Source organism: Corvus moneduloides, chromosome 5 (assembly GCF_009650955.1).
Source record: "Corvus moneduloides isolate bCorMon1 chromosome 5, bCorMon1.pri, whole genome shotgun sequence".
Classification (NCBI taxonomy): Eukaryota; Metazoa; Chordata; class Aves; order Passeriformes; family Corvidae; genus Corvus; species Corvus moneduloides.
In genome coordinates, this window is record NC_045480.1 from 69,150,031 (window position 1) to 69,169,521 (window position 19,491).

General features: G+C 42.2%; 1 protein-coding gene across 1 annotated transcript in view; it reads right to left on the reverse strand.

The window, feature by feature from the left end:
- Positions 1 to 28: 28 nt before the first annotated feature.
- The window catches only part of SPATA5 (spermatogenesis associated 5), a 166,649-nt gene continuing 147,186 nt past the window's right edge, over positions 29 to 19,491 (reverse strand). Inside the window, exon 16 of the mRNA XM_032109156.1 lies at positions 29 to 926. Coding sequence (XP_031965047.1) covers positions 750 to 926 — 177 coding nt within the window. The 3' untranslated portion in view covers positions 29 to 749. The remainder of the gene's footprint in view (positions 927 to 19,491) is intronic.

Here is a 19,491-nt window from a genome sequence, read left to right on the forward strand (position 1 = left end):
TTAGGATTCATTATGGATTTCCAGTGGCCAGCTTTAAATTACCTATTTATTTATCAACATTCCTATTTATTTTGATGGAAACAAACATCAACAACAAGAATCTTCTGCTGACACGTGGCAGTGGGTTCAGGTTAGTGAAGGGGTGGACAGTTTTTAAGGTGCTTACCTGACAGCATGTCTAAAAAGGAGTTGGTGAAGACCAAAGATAAATGTTTGGCTGTAATCAATCAGGATGCCTTGGCTTTATCTCAGAGAGCCTGTTTGGCAGCTTTTCTGGAGATCATACATCAAAAGATTCACAATAATTTTAAGCATTTTTTGCAATGAGGCCACTCCAGAGGTCTGCACCTCACTGGGATGGTCCCTGGGCTTAAACTGTGGTTGAGGCAGGAACAAATCAGGCAGTAATGGCCTCTGTTGCTTCTCTATTTAGGGCCAAGAATCTACCAAAAATTCAGAATTTGATCCTTTTTTTGGATATATGGATATACACTGAGATAATCTGACTTAAACCAGAGATCTGACTACTTCTAAAAGGCAGATTATACCACTGAAATGGTAAAATCTAAAATTTAGGATGATGTCTATGACACTCAAAACTCCCACAGGGACTTTTAGTACAGCAATTCTGCATTCAGTTAACTCCAGACACTCCACTCACTCACAGTACAAAACTCTTTGGCTTCTGACAGCTTTACAAAGGAAATCTGCCATTCACACAGTGAATGGGCTATGTATTAATTTGCCTTTCAGAGCGCGTGCAGTCCACTTTGCTGCTGGTAATCTGCATAAAACTGGATTAACGAGTCGGGAATCCTCGGGCTCACAACCGTCAGCGCGCTCCGGAAGTGCCGGCCTGTGATAGATTTGGCATGGATGTCTTCCTGAAGAGCTAGGAGGGCTGCTTCCCTGCAGACTGCTGTTATCTGCAAAGAAACAATAAAAAACCAACCACACAGCATTATTATTATCATTATTATTATTGTTGTTGTTGTCGCTATTTACATTACTTGAAGAAAGAGAACACAAGAACATCGAATCACTCCAAATGCCAAGTAATCACAAGTAGAGTTTTTCCAAAAAAATTTTTTTAAATAAATGAGGTTGTGGGTGATTAGGACATCCAAGAAACAGGATATAGCTCGAAATTCAAACCACAGTTACACTACAATTCACATTACAGCATGCTGCAAATTAACTCGCTAATCATATTACCTTGTGTTAAACTCCCCACAACACCTGATAAATCCAAATCCCAACCACCAGCAATACATTTTTCCATCCCCAAAGTGCAAGAGCAGATATTCCCAGGCTCTGCGGGCACTTTTCTTTCCCAGCCTTGCACTGGGAAAGAAATAAAAACAATTAATTCCAAAAGGAGGCTCGGAGGAGAGGGTTGTGTGGAAGGGGAGGAGGGTTAAGGTCTCATACTCTGCAATGTGTTTTTAAGCTCTCTGGACTTCAGACAGCGGAAACAGACTGATGCCAGTGTCACTCTAAAGACACATTACTGTGGTGAAAGGAGCTTGTGGAATGAAAAGAGATATTGTGATTTCCAGTGCAACAGGGAAAACAGTGATTGATATTGACTGCTCCCTTATATCTGTAAATGAAAGAGCCAGCTGAAACACATTTGTCCAGCTATTCAGCATATTTTCTCTGTTTGTTCACTTACTGAAAGGAGTTCCCCCGCTTATGCTCTACTAATGGTTGCCAAAGCCGTTTAGTAGCTTTTTAGGGGATTTAGCAGCATGTTTAGGAAGCTTTCACAAGAAAACATGCATGGATTTAGACGGCTTTGTCAAGTTACAACAATATTACTATTAGTTCTGTGCTGCTCTAATGAGCACCAAAGCTAAACACTGCTGTTACGCATTTTAATGCTTTTCAGGACTTCAGAGACAGCTGAACGTGGAAGCACAGCTGAGATTTAGTGCACCAGCTTCTCGTGGAGATCAGTAATACATCACCCAGAAAGTTAACAGAGAGGCCCTGGTCTTTCAGTGCAGGTTTTTCTCTAAGCAGACATTGTGACTATGTCCCCATCTCTAACAGGAATATTAAGCTACTTAAAGAAAAAACCCACACCAGATCAAACTCCCCCCGCACTCCCAGCCTGCCACTAAACCCAGAATTCTTTCACAAGGGAGAAGTCTCTTGATGGAAAAACAGATCCCAAGCCTCCTGGACTCTGAACCCATGCTGGCCTTTGAAGGAAGGGTCCACTTCCCCTTGATAAATATTGCACTAAGGCCACAAAATTAAGAGACCCTCTGGAAGTTCTCACAGGCATTATTAAAAAATCCCCAAATGTAGTCCAGCAAGTTTTGAGTGCCCTGTTCTTCTCACAGAGACCATCACCCATCCACAGCATGAAATGCTGAAGCAGGGTGTCACTGACAAGGTGTTCACTTGTCAGCAGCTGTTTTACTGAAGGAGAAGCTGAAAGAGACACTGTCAAGTCGCCACATCCAAAACCGAAGGAACACCACTGCCAATCCCATTTCTTCCCATTTCATTTGTACACTGATACACTCAGGAGGAATTCGCCCAGAGGCTGATAGTTCTGATGATGCTTTCACCTGTTCCCTATGCCCTGCCAACACTATCAGTAACAGCGATGATAATTAACCTCCAAAGGATTTTTTTTTGTTTTAATTTTATTCTTGAAGACTGAGCCACAAGTTCTGTGATAACTGAAAATCACTAGACATGAAGAAGCACCAGAAAACTGTTTATTTTTGGCTTCTCAAAAGCATTTCATCTGGTTTTAAAGCACGAAGAAAGAATTTTAAGGCATGAATTATTGTTCTCCCTTTTCCTGGCTGCACTCAGAATTTTTGTGGACTAAATCTTTTCTATACTATTGAGTAATAAACAGCAGGTGTTATGGCACAGTGTTGAAAATTTAGGACCTCGTGTCTGGTCACAGAGTCACATGGAGTTGTTTCCTTTCCTTGTCTAACCCAGGGGATCAGGTTTCTGAGGTAAGAGATTCAACAAGGCGAGTCTGATTATTTTTCTTTGTTCAAGTATGCAAACTTTAAAAAAAAAAAAAAGAATGAAAGTCCTTACAAGCATTCTCACTAGCTGGTAAAACTAAATCACTCGTGGAAAGCAAACACAAGTAGTAGTGCAGCCACAGTGACAGGAGAGTGACTTCATGTGGTGAATTAGGTATTATTGGCCTTAGGTCACTGGTCTGTCGTGGAGATTCCTTGTCACAGCCATGTTAGGACATTTCTTACCAGATGGAGCACCTGAAGGGTTTTTAAATGTCATTTCTGTGGATTGAGGCAAAAAGGGAAGGCAGCAGAAGGGGCTGTAACTGACAGCAGAGGAAGGAGACCCTTTGCAGCAAGACATGGATCTTTCCCAGGCTTAGCAGCACTCCAAAGCCAGAAGCTGCATACAGATCATCATCTTCAAATCCCTGCAACAGGCCTATCCCCAATGAATTTCTCCTGTAACTTTCTTAAATCTCTTCTCCTTTTGGCCTCTACAAGATCATCCTGTATCAACTGCCACAGTCCAATCATGCCTTATATAATAAAAGCACTTTTGTTTGTATTAAATCTGGCAATTTCAGCAAGTCCTCCTAGCTCCTGTGTTATGAGAACGGTGATTCATCTGCTCTTCCCTGTTCAACTTCCCTGTACCATTGATGATTTTACAGAGTTTTATCTCATCCCCTCTCAGTCAAGTCTTTGCAAGCTGACGAGTCCTCAGTGACTCAGACCTTGCTCCTGCCCAACCTGTCCATCCCTCTTCCCATCTGCCATTGTTACCTTGGCTAGTTCTGCCCTGAACTCTCACTGCTGAGTGCCTGAAGGGCACAGAGGGGGCTGTACCAGGCCATAGCTCTGTCCCTGGCTTGCTTGCAGTTCCTTTCTTATCACTGTATTTGTGTATTTTTCTCAGAAAATTATCCACACTGCCTCCAATATCTTCTCCCAAGTACCTAATTTAGGCCAAATTATTTGAGAATTTGAAGCTTGGGTGAGATTCTTTTCTCTCCATTGCATTTAGTAGGATGAATAGCCCCTGCCTGTCTCCATAAATGAATGCTGAGAACCAACATTACCTACCTGCAAGGCAATTCTTAATGAGTTCCAAATACAAATACAAGGAATCATGATTTTCACCTTTTCAGTATACAAAAAAGAAAAGACAAATAAAAGCACACTCTTTTAGATCTCTGGGTTTTGTGAGGAGTAGGAATAATGTCCTAGTCCTGTTCCAAAGGCGAAACTGCAGCTCACTGTATGGAGGGACAAAATAGATATTTTGTGACTGCATCTAAATCCAGAGTGGCTTTCAGCACCCACTGCTACGCAGTAATGAAGACATGAAGTGATTGTCAGACATAGCAGTGATTAAACAACAGACTAGGCACCAGGTAATTAAGCTGTAACTACTGTAACTACATGGGTGCTACTGCAGCAATAAAGAGCCAGCCACGTGGGGTAAAAAGCTGCTGAATCTATGAGTACCAGAATACCCCCTAGTTTGGTTAGTATTATTATCATTATAAATGGAAATTTAACAAATAGAATCCTCATTTTCAGTGGAGTCAGAGCAATTTACTGACTGATGCATTCATCTGCTGCCTGCAGCCGTCTCTTAGCATGGGAATAGTTTTGGATTCATGTATGAAAAACAGTACATTACTTTCTTAAAGGACTGATTTATCATCTCAGTAAGTGCTTTAAGATCAGAAAATAAACAATTAATCTAGAATTGTGCTTCAAAGCCAAAAAGGCACTACTATCAAGCTTTCCTGGGAAGAAAGGAGAATTAAAATTTGCTGTCTGAGCCACCACACAGAGATCAGTAAGAAGCAAAGCCACATACCATCTCACAGCTATGCTGCAAACAATGATGAGCGCCCCAGAAGAAAAGGATTTACACCTAGTCGTTCCCTCCTTCCCCATTTCACTCCCAGCAACAATAAAATGCCCGGTGCCAGTTACTGTTCCCTGAATAAACAGCATTTAGCATAGCCCATCTTTCCCTCGAAACCAATGGTTACACTGGCTGATTCAGCTGGGCGATCTCCCCCATTCTGGCATTAAGCACCAACTCTTTCCAGCGGGCTCAAAGTCCCTTTCAGCTTCTTTGTACTTAAAGTGTTCTAAAAAGCTTTAAAGAATATCTTTAAAAAAAAAAAAAAAAAAAAAAAAAAAGCGCTTCTGTGTTAAAGCCCTAGGTATTTTCAAGAAAGTGGTTTTGTTAGGGCCGAGTGTGCTGGGAACACCTGTGAATGTCGGGTTTAATTGGGCTGCAGCTGGTGTCGATTGTGTATGCCGTAACTGGCAGCCACTGCCCGGCCGTACATTGTGTTTCATTTTCCTTTTTCCTTCCTTTTTAACTCGCTCCTCCACCCCGCCAGTTAAAGTTGTAAGGGACTGTGTGTGAGAGAGGGATTAGGAGCCTGGAAACAAGAACAGTGCCCTGCGGGTTGTGAATAGCGCAAATTGGGGCGCTTCCTGGCGGAGCAGTACCTGCGAGGCTGAGCGCCCGCCGGGCACCTCAAAGGGAGCCGGGACCAGGTCTGGGGACTCGCCTTTCCCGCTTTCCCGCTCAGCCAGGGAAGGATAAAAGCTTCACACACGGCATTTGAAAAAAAGACATGAATAACCCCCGGGTCTGGACATCTGTGTCTCACCCGGGCGAATTCCTGCCCTACCCCTGTGCCAGGAGCTGTTCTGTTGGAGCAAAAGACTTATCCCCACAAAACGGGTAGAGTCGGAAAGCTCCCGGGACCCATCTGAGACTAAGGAAAAAGGAGGGCATGGACGCCTTTCCAAAGCGAGAAGCTGCTCCGTAGGCAGAGAGTAGCTGGGAGAGGTTGCTGATTGTACTCTAAAATCCACATAAATAATTCAATGCAGCTCCAGCAGCGCACGACTTCCCACAAGGGATTTGTAGGGGGCTCAAAGCAGCGCTGGGCAGAGATGTAAAAATACCTCGAGGTTTGTGCCACCCCCCAGCAGGTCACTCCTGCTCAGTGTGGGGCGCCACGGCTCCGCTTTCCCCCTTCTCCTTTGTGTAGGCACCACCCGCTGCCGGCTGCGGGCTCCCACCCGGCTCTTGTGCTGGCTCCGGCGCTAAGCTGGCCCTTTCATTCACCGATTCAATGCACCAGACCATCACAAAACTAATCCAGAAATTAAAAAAAAAAAAAAGCCTTAGCTTGCTGCTGGGGTATTGAGATGGGTTCAGGGGGGATTCGACAAGTCAGCATGGGAGGAGTGGGGAGCACAGCAAGCAAGACATGTTGTGCTCCAGGAGCGGAGAGCTGCTGGGGAGACCTGCCCTAGATAAGATTGCTATTTTAAGATGTCACAAATATCAATTTTTCTCTTTAAAATGGGCTAAACTGAGAGGGTCTTAGCTGCTGACAGGTGAAGTTTTTGATGTGTTTCAAAAAGGCTTAAATGTAGTACTTCTCTTGTGTTTTGACTCCCCTGTTTCATGTACAAACCAAGGAAAGACAAGAAAACACGGGTTTTTTCTCTTCTCTGCACAGAGAAATTGTTACTGACTGCTACAAATCTTGTTCTGTATAGAGGAAAAAATTTCCAATACTATGGTATTATTGATCAGCTTGTGATAAATTTTGACCTATCTTTTAAAAAGACAAAGAATCACCCTGCATGTGCATCTCTTCATTCTGCTCACTTCTATGATCTGTAGATTTAAATGGCATGGATCACAGGATCAAAGAATGGTTAGGGTTGGAAGGGACCTTAAAGATTACCTAGTTCTAACCCCTCTGCCATGGGCAGGGACACTTTCCACTAGACCAGGTTGCTCAGAACCTGGCTTTGAACACTTCCACAGATGGGGCATCCACAGCTTCTCTGGGCAAAATGATACAAATTATACATTTGGGCATTTTGCAAAGGGAAGATAATGTGTTCTAAGCAGAAAATGATTAAGTGTATTAGCATCGTGCTTTTCAGACAGTATCCATTCATTCTTCAGATTCATGTACTGAACCATGGAGTGGATTTGCTTAGGACACGATTGTTGCTCCATAAAATTTTCCCAGCTGAAGTGTGCAAGGCCCTCATAGGCCACACAAGTGCCTCAGTGAGACAGAGGCCTCTTTGATCTCCAAGCAGCTATGTTGTAAAATGTTATTAGCTTTCCTCAAGTTAAAGCACTTACATCTCTATGGTTCTGTATTTAGGAACACTGCCTTGGAACAGATGAGTTCCTACCCTCAGCAATGATAGTCTATAATTAGATATTATTTTTTTATAAAAATATAGACTTCTTTCTTCCTTGTTTATTAAAGAGACATTTGGTATAAGCAGACACTGGACTGCATACTTTAAAAGAGGTCTGCACTGGTGAAGCAGCATCTTTGCAATTCTTAATTGGAAAGGACAGGTATTACTTTTTGAGTAACCTGGTCTAGTGGAAGGTGTCCCTGCCCGTGGCAGGGGAGTGGAACAAGATGTTCTTTAAAGTCCCTTCCAACCCAAACCATCCTGTGATTCTATAATTATGTGTATCCTGTGTCTCTGAGCAAATGATCTCTGCTATTCCTGATTCCTTTCATGAGAAATTGTTAAGCACATGTAATTGAATAAAACCAGCTCCTTTAATGATGTCTGTAAGTGACCTTAGTTCAGAGCAGTCTGCCCCAGATCTTCACAATTTAATGTACCATTTGCTTATTTGTGTAATTTTGTGGCTTGATGTGCAGGTGACCACGCATGTGGGTGTCCACAGCTTACCTGAGGTGCTGCACAGGGACACAAAGCCATCCTGCTGCCTGAATACATCTGATTTGACCAGGATGGGGGCTCCCACTCGCCCTTTCCATGGTGGCCACAGCAAAGACCAAGTCCTCCTTCTGCTCTCTCCTCCTGGTCTCAGCCAAGCTTCAGATTCAGCTGAAGGTGAGCCAAGAGCTGAGCCAGACAACTGGTCAGCTGCACTTGTGGGACAATCATGGCAACAATTACTGAGGCAGAGTGACCCCAAAATGCTGCCTTTAATTGCTCTTCCAGTGCCAGAAACTGAGCAGGGGCTGTGCCCGGGCAGCAGACAGCATCACATGTATCAGTAGCTCCTGTTATTCTGTAAAGCTCACACATGCCCAGGGAAGAGAAAGATGAGGTATGTAGCCAAAATTAGGTGTATGTATCATAACTCCAGCACATGATGACAGCTAAGGGGAATAAAGCAGCGCTCTCAGTGGTACATGCTAAGTGTCATCACACATACCTCTGCTCATCCCGACATGTTCTAACAGAGCGAAGCCTCAGCTCCATCTGCAAGCTTTCTTTTTTTCTTTCTTCCACTCTCTTAAAAATATTACTAGATGTGGTATCCTTCCAAGCAATGTATAAAACATGTAAATTCCGATTTCAATTTTGTAACTACAAGCCCAAAACGCAGCTATTTTCCAAGAGGCGCTCTGCCGATATGGCTCCCATCACTTTGGCAGAGACATGGCATAGCTACACCTCTCACAAAGGAATTCCATAACAAAACGAGTTTTTACATGCTGGGACTGAATATTTTTAAACAGCACTCTCTGCCAACTTCAAGTTTCATCTATATTTATGCAACTAAAAAAAACCCCAAAAAACCAACCTCCCCAAAAATCTCATGCATGTTTCTATACAAGATTAGGCTGCATTTCTGGTTAACCTCAGAATTATTTCATTTTTATATAAACATTTAATGGGAAAGTTTAACTTCTTCCCTTCAATGAGGAAAAGGAAGCCAAGCCACTAGAAAACCAGAGTCCTTCTATGTGTGTGTGTGTGCACGCACTCATTTTAATTAAAAGTAATTAAGAGAATCCTGTGTTCTCACTCACAGTCTGCTGGTGCTGCAGAGGGCCGGGACACAGAGCCAAGGGTATTCTGCTGAACGCCACCGGCAAGAGAGATTGGATTATGTAACTAAAAATTTAAAACTAGAAGACTTCATCATTAGCTGTGGCTGTCATGAGTTTCTACCTAGAAAAAAAACCTGTACAAAACAGATTTGGGAGCTCCTACCTTATGAAACCTATCAGGGTGGAGGTGTTAAGTGGTTGCTGCATTTGCTTGCTTGCTTTTCAGAGTTTGAGGCACTTAGGAGGTTGGGGAATATGTTCAGCATATTCCCTATTTCTTGAACTGGAAAGTAATTCTTGCTGTTCCTTTCTCAAGTTTAATCTGAGCAGAGGCCTCAGACTCCTATCAAAACAAAGCAAATAAAAGCAATTCTGCAAAAGGAACTGGGAGAAGTGCTCTCCCTTCCCTAAAAGTATTTTTTTTTTGGTCAATAGAGCACAGCCAGTCTCTATTGTCTTTCATCTCCTTTCAGCTCCAGCTGCATTTCTATTACATTATATCACCATTTAAAGGTAGCTATAGCCCTAAATTTTTGGATCCAACTAGCAAAGAAGGAAAGCAAAAAAAATTGTTTTTTCATGGGTTCATTTAAACTCTGCCTTTCGCCCTGTCTTTGGAGCCATGGCGAATATTGTCCCGATTTGGATTTTACACAGCAGGTTAGAAATAGCAACTGTAGTTACCTACATATGAGCTATCATAATACAATACAGTAAAGGCAAACTCACTAAGTTAAGGATAATGACAAATCTTCTAGAAACTTAGTTTTTCTGTCAATTTGGATAGAAAACACAGAAATCCTACAATAATAAGACTTACACTTTCTGTGTCTCCCTATGACACATGCATACACATCCTGAGTTGAGGTAGGAGGTGAGAAAAGACATTTGGGGAGAACACACATACGGCTTTTGGATTGCAAAATTAGTAATGTCCTTAATGTAAGCTCTCTAGCGTTTATTTATTGGGTTCTCAGTTCCTGGAAGGTGCGAGATGTCTCCTGTGGAGTACCTATTTCCTCAGCAGAAACCTGAGGAATTTCAGGCTGTTTCTAAGTTTACCTCTTGGAGCTTCCCATAGCACCCAGCTGCTCATGTTTCCCAGGAAAATCAGGGAGGGCTACCACATGCCTGTATTCCAGGGAGGCAGAGTGTATCTGGGAGGACAGGAAGACCTAGAAAGCAATAGCATTAAGCCCCAGCAAAATGCCTTTGTGTATGGTTGTTACTCCTAAAGGAGGAAGCAAAAAATGCTGTAAAGAACTTATTCAAGTTTTAATGCAGGTTTTGCTTCTGCAAAAAAAGAAATGAAGCAATTACGGCGAGAAAAGAAACCACAAATGATGCAAATATGTCGAACAAGAAAAGGGGGATATCAACTATTACCTTGAGTTAAGGATTTATGGAAGGGGTATATTTTAATGGAACAGAAAGTCAATTACAGTGTCTGCTTTTGCACCATTAACATTACAACTTGTCATTTGGGTGCCCTCCTCCAGCTGAGGAAACCGAATCCATGTAACGTCTGAAAGTCATCCAGATCTGCTTACTCCATGGTTAACATCTAATTTAACAAACTCTTCTCTTTCATATTTGTAAATTCCTTCTCAATTTGTGCCATGTTGTTGCAAAAACCTCCTTGGTCTCTTGGGTTTTCTCCCCCTCCTTCCTTGTCTAGGCAAGACAATGTAATGCAAATTTCCAACGCTGTGAAGACTTAGAAAATGGGTCACTTGAATTTCTCTTCACAAAGATGCTTTACATTCAAAATTTACCCTCAGCATTTCTGCAAATATGCATAGGGGGATGCAGAGGAGTCTCCCTTCCCCTTCCTCCACATTGTGTGCAGCTTTGCTTCTTAATGTTAACACCATTTCAGCTTCTAAGAATTTGCAGGCTAGCACAATACTCAAACAATATAAGGCCAGAAAAGTACAAAATTTATGCTTAATAGTGTTCAAGGGAGGAGGGGATGATGCCCAAAGAAGGATGCCACAAGAGTGAGCTGAGAAACTATAACAGAACTGAAGACCACAGCTGAAAGACCCTAAAAATCCACAAAGAAACGTTAGTGAAACCAGCAACAGGACACTCCCAAAGCGATCCCAAGGGATACTTTGAGGGACACTTACAAATTGAAGTCACCAAATTGAAGTTTTTTGCCTCCTGCTGTAGGGTTGCTTTGCCTACCAGAACCTAAATTCAGTAGGGAAAAAAATTCTGCTCCCCATCCAGTTTCCACTACTAAAGGAAGGAGTTGTATCCAAAGGAATTGTCCAAACAGCTACAGAGAGAAAGGAAGAAAGAAAGCTGAAAGGAACAACTATTACAGCGAGCAACAGGAAAGACAAACAGGAGCTGGGAAGGCTTTTGGCAGAAGGGAAGAAGGACAAAATGAGAAAATTAGAAGAAGAACAATCCAGTACCATGGGTTGTACAGATCTTAAACATCCCTCAAATCTATAGCCTGAGAAGTAAGAATGAATAGCAGCCTTAGGCAGTACTGCAACCCTCTACACAAAATATGCAAGCCTGGATCCTCAAAGTATCTCCCAGTCTTCTTTTGGGGGAAGCTGAGTGAATACACAGGAAAAACCATCTGCTCCTCTTACCTGCAGTGCTGTGGGTGCACTCCTCTCACTAGAGACTGCAGCACACATATGCCTTCTCCTGAACTTCCATAAATATTTTACTGTGCTGAATTGTGTGGCCAAGTTATATAATGGCACAACAAAGCAAAACTGCACTCCCCGGAGTCATTCCCGCCTATTTAACAGGCTCAGGAATCACCCAGCAGCCCACTTTGCGTGCCACAGAGGAGGACTCTAAGGATGACAGCATCCAACAGCACATGCCAAGTGGCCATGAGTCAATGGGGTGGTAAAAAAAGGACACCTTAATTGTAACACTGACTTTGTCCTTAGCAGATGCTGCTCTGTCTGCCTTGTGTGGATATCTAAAACCAGAATTGTTTCCAGACCCTTGTCAAGAGCTGAGTTCAGAAGATTTGCTCAGGAATTGCCCATGTGCATGAGAAAGTGTGAACTTTCCACTTCCTTGCGTATTGTGTTTACTCATTTCATGTTAGAGGTACAGACAGTCTGTAGGACTCAGATAGAAAGTCTTAACCCCTCTGCAAACACAATAAAAGGCGACCAAAAGAATGAAGGCAGCACATACAGGATATGCCACAGAAGCAGTTTTCCATACTGACCCAAAAACCAAATAATATTTTCTCTCAGCTTTGTAATTGTTCAGTACCACAAAGATCAGGAGATGTTCTTAACATTTCCCATGTGGTATCAAATTTAATACTTTTCATGCTATCTGGAAGATTCTTTGATATCAATCACTTGGTTTTTATGGTGTGAGCAAGTTTTAAATGCATGAAATCTCATGGGGAAGCTGGTCTTTATTCCTTCCTTTCATTTTGCATGACACCACACGACTGGTACTTCCCTCAGCAGCCCAGACTGGGGAAGGTGCTTGTTTCATCCCAAAGGGCTGTGATTCAGAAAGCCTCTCTTGTGCTGCAACGTGCACCTCCTGTTTATCAAGTGACTTACAGATCAAATGGATAACTCTGAGACTTGGAATGGGCACAGCCCCACAGTGACACTTCGGCACTGAAGCCCCTTTCCTCCCCCACACAACCATGTTGGGAACAGCAGCCGTAGCACCAGGGAGCCTGAAACAATGTGGGACTCTCACTCTGTGTCATTAAATGCTATTTTGCTAAATTGAAGGCCACAAATAAGTCATATTGTATCCATAAGCACACGTATGCCACAGGCCTTTCCCCTTCCCATATTTCCCTCAGCTGTGGATCATTCAAAATCCCATGGAAGACATATTTCAAGTTTTGGGTTGGTTTTTTTTTTTTTTTGGTGAGAGGAGGACCTTCCACCCCTCAGTGGACACAGCACTCAAACCACACTGCCAAATATTATATGATGTCCTTTCCAGAGTTAATTTTTAATTTCCTGACTCCACTGCATGAGAAATTTTCAAATTGTCTTGGCAGTCACTTAGAGGCATGTGCAGACCTAATTGCAGGAGTGAATGCAGCGTCAGCCCAAATGCAAACCTCCGGACTAAGTGAGGAATTTCTGTAGAATTAGTTTCTTGGTTGAATTAAGTTCCAGAGAGACCCACAGTCCAAGGAATGACTGCAAATGTAACGAAAAGGGTGCAAGCCTTTCTTGCCCTAGCCTGCAGCCAGGGGAGGCAGGTGTTTTCAATGTGTCACTCAAAAACCCGACAATTTTCTATTTTCATTTTTTAATGCCACAATTCATAACCCACAGATGTTGTGCACAGCTATAAATCTTGGCACCCTCTCCTCTGCAAAAGAATTTCTCTTGGTATTCAATTTTCCTTGCTTTACCTTAAGTCACCCTAATCATGCTGACATCTACTATCGATGATTATATTAGCCCTAAAAGATCCTTAAACAAATGAAAAGGACTGACTTCCACTCCTGAAGTTCTGCTTCCAATTTTCTAAAGGAAATTAAATAATGTATAAATCAAATGCTGGGCGCAGGCCCAGGCAGCTGAACATCGCTTTGTCCTTTCAAAGTGAAGACGAAGTGTCTGCTACGGAAGGGACAAGCCAAGAGAAATAAAGCTTAACCTCAGCTCCATGTGAAAGTGATTTGGGATAATCGGGGGAATCTGCAAAGAGGTTAAAACGGGGACCACATACTAACAGGAGAACTTCACACAATGATCACAAATATATCAAGAACTGCCCTTCACCTGGAGGAGCTGCACAACCCTGACAGTTGGTTACACTGCAGCGGAGTGCGAAGGGCAGGAGAAAGAAGAGAGGAGCAGGAAATCAAAAATCTATTTATAGCTGGCATTTGTCATGTCTTAGTAATCTTATCAGGGTGGGTTTTTTTCAGTTTTGCAAGATTTGTAACTAAGTGCTGCCTGACAGCCTTGCAGTAAGTGTACACGCTACTTCCCAGTTCTCCTTTAGCTAGTACATCCTACTTAGATTATTAAATCAACCACCAAGGGACTTCTTAATTTATGTGCTATTGATGGACTGATGATCCTTCTCTTTAACACAGTATATACATCCAGAAAAAAAACCCAGTAAAATGTGCTACATTTCTTCCTGGTATTATTTTCTGAGCAAGCGATTGCTTTAATTGCCACAAGGCACTTCTTAAAACTATTGGGAGCAGATGTATTTTGTAATATGATTTCTCGATTAAAAGAAGATCCTGATCAAGTCTATATTGCTTCAACATGAGCTCACACTGACATTTCTGCACACAGAAGAGTGGGTTTGAAATCTCTGATCAGCACTAGACTTCATGGTTAGGGTCAACTTAACCATATTCACATACCCCAAACTTTGGTGGAGAGAAAAAAAAGTGACATGCAGCTCTCAGTGCCCCAACTATGTACACTCATATTCCCAAAATATTCCTCTCCTCACCTTTACCAAGCACAGAATATTTCAGATGTGATGCAAATGGCCCTTAATCTTAGATGGTGGAGAAGTCTCATCTTTACACTTTCTTGAGAAACCTGCAGAATTGTTTTCAGCACTGTCACTTAGCAGTTGTTTGGTCTGTCACCACACGAACTGAGCAGCTGGCAAAGCAAGGACAGCCATGTAACACTTAGGTGTGAATGTGATTTCAACACACATCTTGCTTAGCTGTTGCAAACCCATCAGGAAATGCTTCACTGTTTAAAAAAACTTGTAACATAAATCCTCAAACAAAATTCCTATAAATTTATTTCCCTTTTAAAAAGTAGAGTCTGTATACATGCTCTGTTATTGTAGAGTTGAAGTATACAATGAGTGCTACTGCCATTTAATGGGATACAAATTCATCTGAACGTCAAGCACACTTGATTCAGAAGAACCAACAAGTTTACTGGGTTCACAGATTTATAATTTACTGACAGGTATCCATGTCTTTCATATAAAAAAGCTATAAAATATTAGAACACGCTTCAGGAATGTTATTACCATAAAAGAGGCAATTCAACCAACCTGTGAGCTGGGACATTCTCCCATCCATCTCCCTGTCTCCTGACAGACCCCCTGCAAATGAAGCACCAACCCAGGCTACGGCTGTGTTTGAAAAAGCAAAGCAAGCAGTGGAACTGAGGGGGATTTCATGGCACCACAGGGCTTCACACAAACACTGCCAGAATAAACTCTTCCGTCAGACCTCCAAGTTTCGCATCACTTTGTCTCCACAGGTTCCCAAATATCAATAGCAAGAAGAAAAAAAAAAAAAAAAACATAAAAAAGGATGGGAAGAAGTAGGAAGTTTTCACAGAGTGTGGTTGCTTGCCATCCTTGGATTTAAATGAAACCAGGCACACAGTGTGTTACTCACACATGAAAAGAGGAGAGCCAAGAAGTGAAGGAGAGACTTCTCTCTTTTCCTCTCCCCCTGTTTCAAGAAAGCATCCCTGAGAGCACATAGGCATCTGCTTTGGGTTCCTCTGACGTCAGCAAACACGACTGAAGTAAAGCACATGCTTAAATATGTTCCAAACCCCTTATCTGCTTTTAATAATTGGAAGCTAAATGGAAGCTGTAAGACATTGAGCGGGACAAGTACCATGAACAAACCCTTTTTGCCTTTAAGGTGATGGTACTTACCGGCTCTGCAAAACTTTGGACTCAGTAATACCCATTATCAGAAGCAGAGACAGATTTTAATGCAGGATTCAGTCAAATTATGAAGGCTAAAATTCATGCTCTGGTCACAGAGAGAAGCTGTGATTAATGCCAGCATGTCACATTCCTTTGGTGCTTTATATTTCTACCTATTTTTTGTATCTTGATGTCTCCAGTAAAAGGAAAATAGGAAGAAACTCTGGTACAAGGCTACTCATCCCTGCCAGGTCATTTTGCTGCGGTCAGCAGCTCAGGCAGCCTGTGGCTGGTGCTCTCAGAGAATTTGGGAGGGGGATAAGAAGTATGGGAGAGGAGTAAGAAATATGGTCTCTTCCACCAGGGTATGTGAAACATTACATGCCAGGGATCCCAGCAGGGTTAGGCAAAAGTCACTCCAAACAGGAGTCAGCCATTTGACAATCCTTGAGAGGGACTGAATATAGGTTTACAGGTCTTGGCTCTATCACAAATGTCATTTGTCACCACCTAGCAAGCTGTGCTGACACCTGGGATGAGCTGCCTTCCTCAGGTCAGTGCTCATTCACGTCCCAAACCTCACGGACCATCAACAGTGGAGGTGTTACAGCAGCCACTGGGGTGCCTGGCATGGCAGGGACTGGTTCCAGGGACTGCCATGGGAGTTACAGCAGTGGGATCTAATTCCTCAGTAACAGGCAGGATCAAGTTCTAAATTAGTGATTCCCGGCTTTCATTAAGTTTATTCATCCTTAGGCCAATTTACCTGCTGGCATAACTACCCTGAGGATTGTGCCAGCAAAGACTTTGGCCTAATAATTTCAGATTAATTTCCGTAGCATCGTCTTTGTGTGGCTTTGGGAGGGCTATTTGTATATCCTGCTACAGACTTTGTAGAAATAAACACCAATCATGAAGGAAAAATTTTGACTACACAACTACTCTTCCAAAATTTTAAAAAAAAAAAGAGTAGTCTAGACCATGGGCAGAAAACCCAGATGGAAATATGTTTAACAAATATGGAAAGCGAATACTTTCCTGTATATTGCTTTGTGAGTTATTAGCACCTAAATACTCTCCATGGTCAAAAGTGTATTAATGAGCTGGAAGACAAAGTGATGTAATCAGGAGGGATCAGCAGTAATTTATCCTGCAGAAAATTTACATGCAGCAGCCATGTGTGTTTGTTTATGATCCCTACATCTGGTAATGAGCTCTTGACGCGATGGAAAGCTGTGGTGGAATAATGCACCCTGTTCCTCACACGCACTAATTAATGCTCTATTTAATCCAGGAAAAGGCACTTTAAAAATAAACACTCGTTTCCAGCAGACCGTAAAGGATAGGTAACAACTGAATCACACCACACAGGCCTAAAAACTGGTGTGTAGCAACCTCTCAAGCATTAAAAAAGGTGAGTTTTAACTCCCAGAGCACCACAGGAAGAGTGTGTGCACACATACACCTCTCCAGCACTACAAATACACACTAACAGACCCTAGATACCCACAGAAACGATCAAAGCTGGAGTGATAATCTGTAGGAATTAAGAGATGGCAGAGCTAAAATATTCCCCATCACACTGGGTGTTAAACTACGTTTTGTGTTCACAAGACACCTACAGTAACACCATTTGCCATCACCCCATCCACCTCTTTCTGACAACTAATAAATCATGATTTCCACAATGACAGGGAAAGCAGCCAGTGCAAAGATGGTTAGATCTTGTATTTCAACTGAAAAAAAAGGCCTGGGAGATGGTGTCCAGCTTGTCCTCTGCCCGCATGGTTGGCTGCTGAAGGGGGAATGCAGTGTCCTCAGCTTCCACTGGAGTCATTCCACTGCTTTTAGTCACTTCACCAAGGCTTTGTCTCCACAGGATGTTATGCTGGAACATCTACTGCATTTACATTCACACCCTATCTCATTCCAGGATAACTTCCTCACATTGCCGTGCCCTCAGAAGTACAAGAACATTCATCCGTCTGTGGCTGCATTTAGCCCTAGGCTGGAGTCTCACAAGGTAACAGAGAATAGAGATTTGGCTTTATCTTTTAAACTGTGCTAATCTCATCACCCTTTGTCTTGGAGCCAACTTCTTCCCTCTAATCTCCCAATCATTTCCCACAGAAAACTTGTACTTTCTTTAGCCCATGACAGAAGACAAAAATCAGGAAAATCAGAGGGATTGCAGAGCATGGAAAGCCTGTATCCAAGAGCAAATTTCCCAGCCTGAGGTACCAGAGCTATGAAATGGCCCCTTTCAGAGACAGAGAGATTGCCATGATGGGTAAAAGAAAACCTGCTTAGGCTACAAGTATGGAGGAACAACACTTCAGAGCCTTGGGATGGATTTAAAGGTAAATCAGGTAAAACAGATAAACACGGATGAAACATGTGAGTAGAGCTCGAAACTTTTCACTGAAGTGACAGTGTCAAAACAGGGTTTCTCCTGCCAGGCACAACTCCTACCCTCCCACTCACACATCCAGTGTACAAAGTTTGTAACTCAGGACTTCTTGTGTGCTCTTCAGCTGCAATAAAAAAAGGCATTTTTGCAGTGCTTACAGCTCAGACCCCTATCCACACCCACTGAGACCATCTGACACATCCCTGCCTTCCTGGTTCAGACTTCCCAAAGCAAGCAGAGAGGACCAAGGAAGAACCTCACGTCTAACAGGGATATTCTGTCACGAATGCTGAGTTGTCAAAATGGAACCAGCAACTCCCTAAAACTAGTTTGGTTTCAGGAGAAGAATGTGCAAGCTGCCGTCTGCAGACACGTGCTGGGCTCTGCCACAGCAGCGAGTGTAGATGGGCAAAGGGCAAGTCATTTCTAGAGGTGGCCAGTCCACTCTGCACTTCCACCAGGGCTCTCCTGATAAAAAAAGTTTATGTTTTTTTGTCAGTGCCTGAACTTCCATGAGTTCCTAGATCTCAGAGCATCTTTGTTCTGCTTAGACTAACTCTTTCTTTTTTTTTTCCTTCAGAGACAAAACAAGCCAGAGCTTCAAATCATGTAGGGTTTTAATGCTGCAGAATCCCCACGTACCCACTTCCTCTCTTTCCTCAACTCTTCTCTATCTGATTTACTGTTTACTTACAGACCATATGGGAAACATGTCGGGAAAGCACGCATCCGGGTTCACACTCACAATAAATACTTTTTATGACTATTCCCATGACCTGCAGCAACAGACTAGATTAGTCGCCCACAACTATGTATAATCACACAATCATTTAAATACATTTTCAAAACAGAATACATTCTGAGATACAGATCAACTAAATATTCCTCTTTCTAAAAACTATTTCCTACAACTTCACCATTTCCACCTGAGACAGAAAGTCTTATCTTTCAAGTGTGGAGTCAATATAAACAGAAGAACATGAACACCTGGGTCCATGTGAAAGTGCAGCCTGCAGATTATTAGTCTGGGCTGCTCAGTTTTCTTAGCAAAAGAATTATAAAGTGAAACAGCAAAAGAGCTGAGAATACATGTTGATGCTGAAGTCAATATGTATCTATTAAAATGTGAAAAAAACCCCTCTTTTTTATTCTCTGTTTCAGAAAACCAAACTCCCTCTAATTTTAAGTTGATCCAAAAGTGGAATTGCAAAAGCATTCTGTGGAATAGAGAACAGAATATTTCCCAAGCAGAATGTATTATTTAATCCAAAGCCAAATAAACAAAGAGTCAAATTCAACCTCACCCATTCCACTTAGCAACAAAATTGAAAGGAAATCTTGAAAAAGTAATTTTGAATTGAAATACTTAAAATATTTTCAAGGTGAAGCATTCTAAATTCTATTTCTAATGTAGAAAGTTAAGTCAATACAGAACTAAAGAAATTATTCAATTTAGTGTTTCTAAATAGTTTTTTATCAGAAGGAAGTCTAAAGCAAAATTTATAAAAGTAAAATTAATACCTACATTTCCCCCCACATAAGTAATGAGACAGCTATATCCTATACCACTTCACCTCAT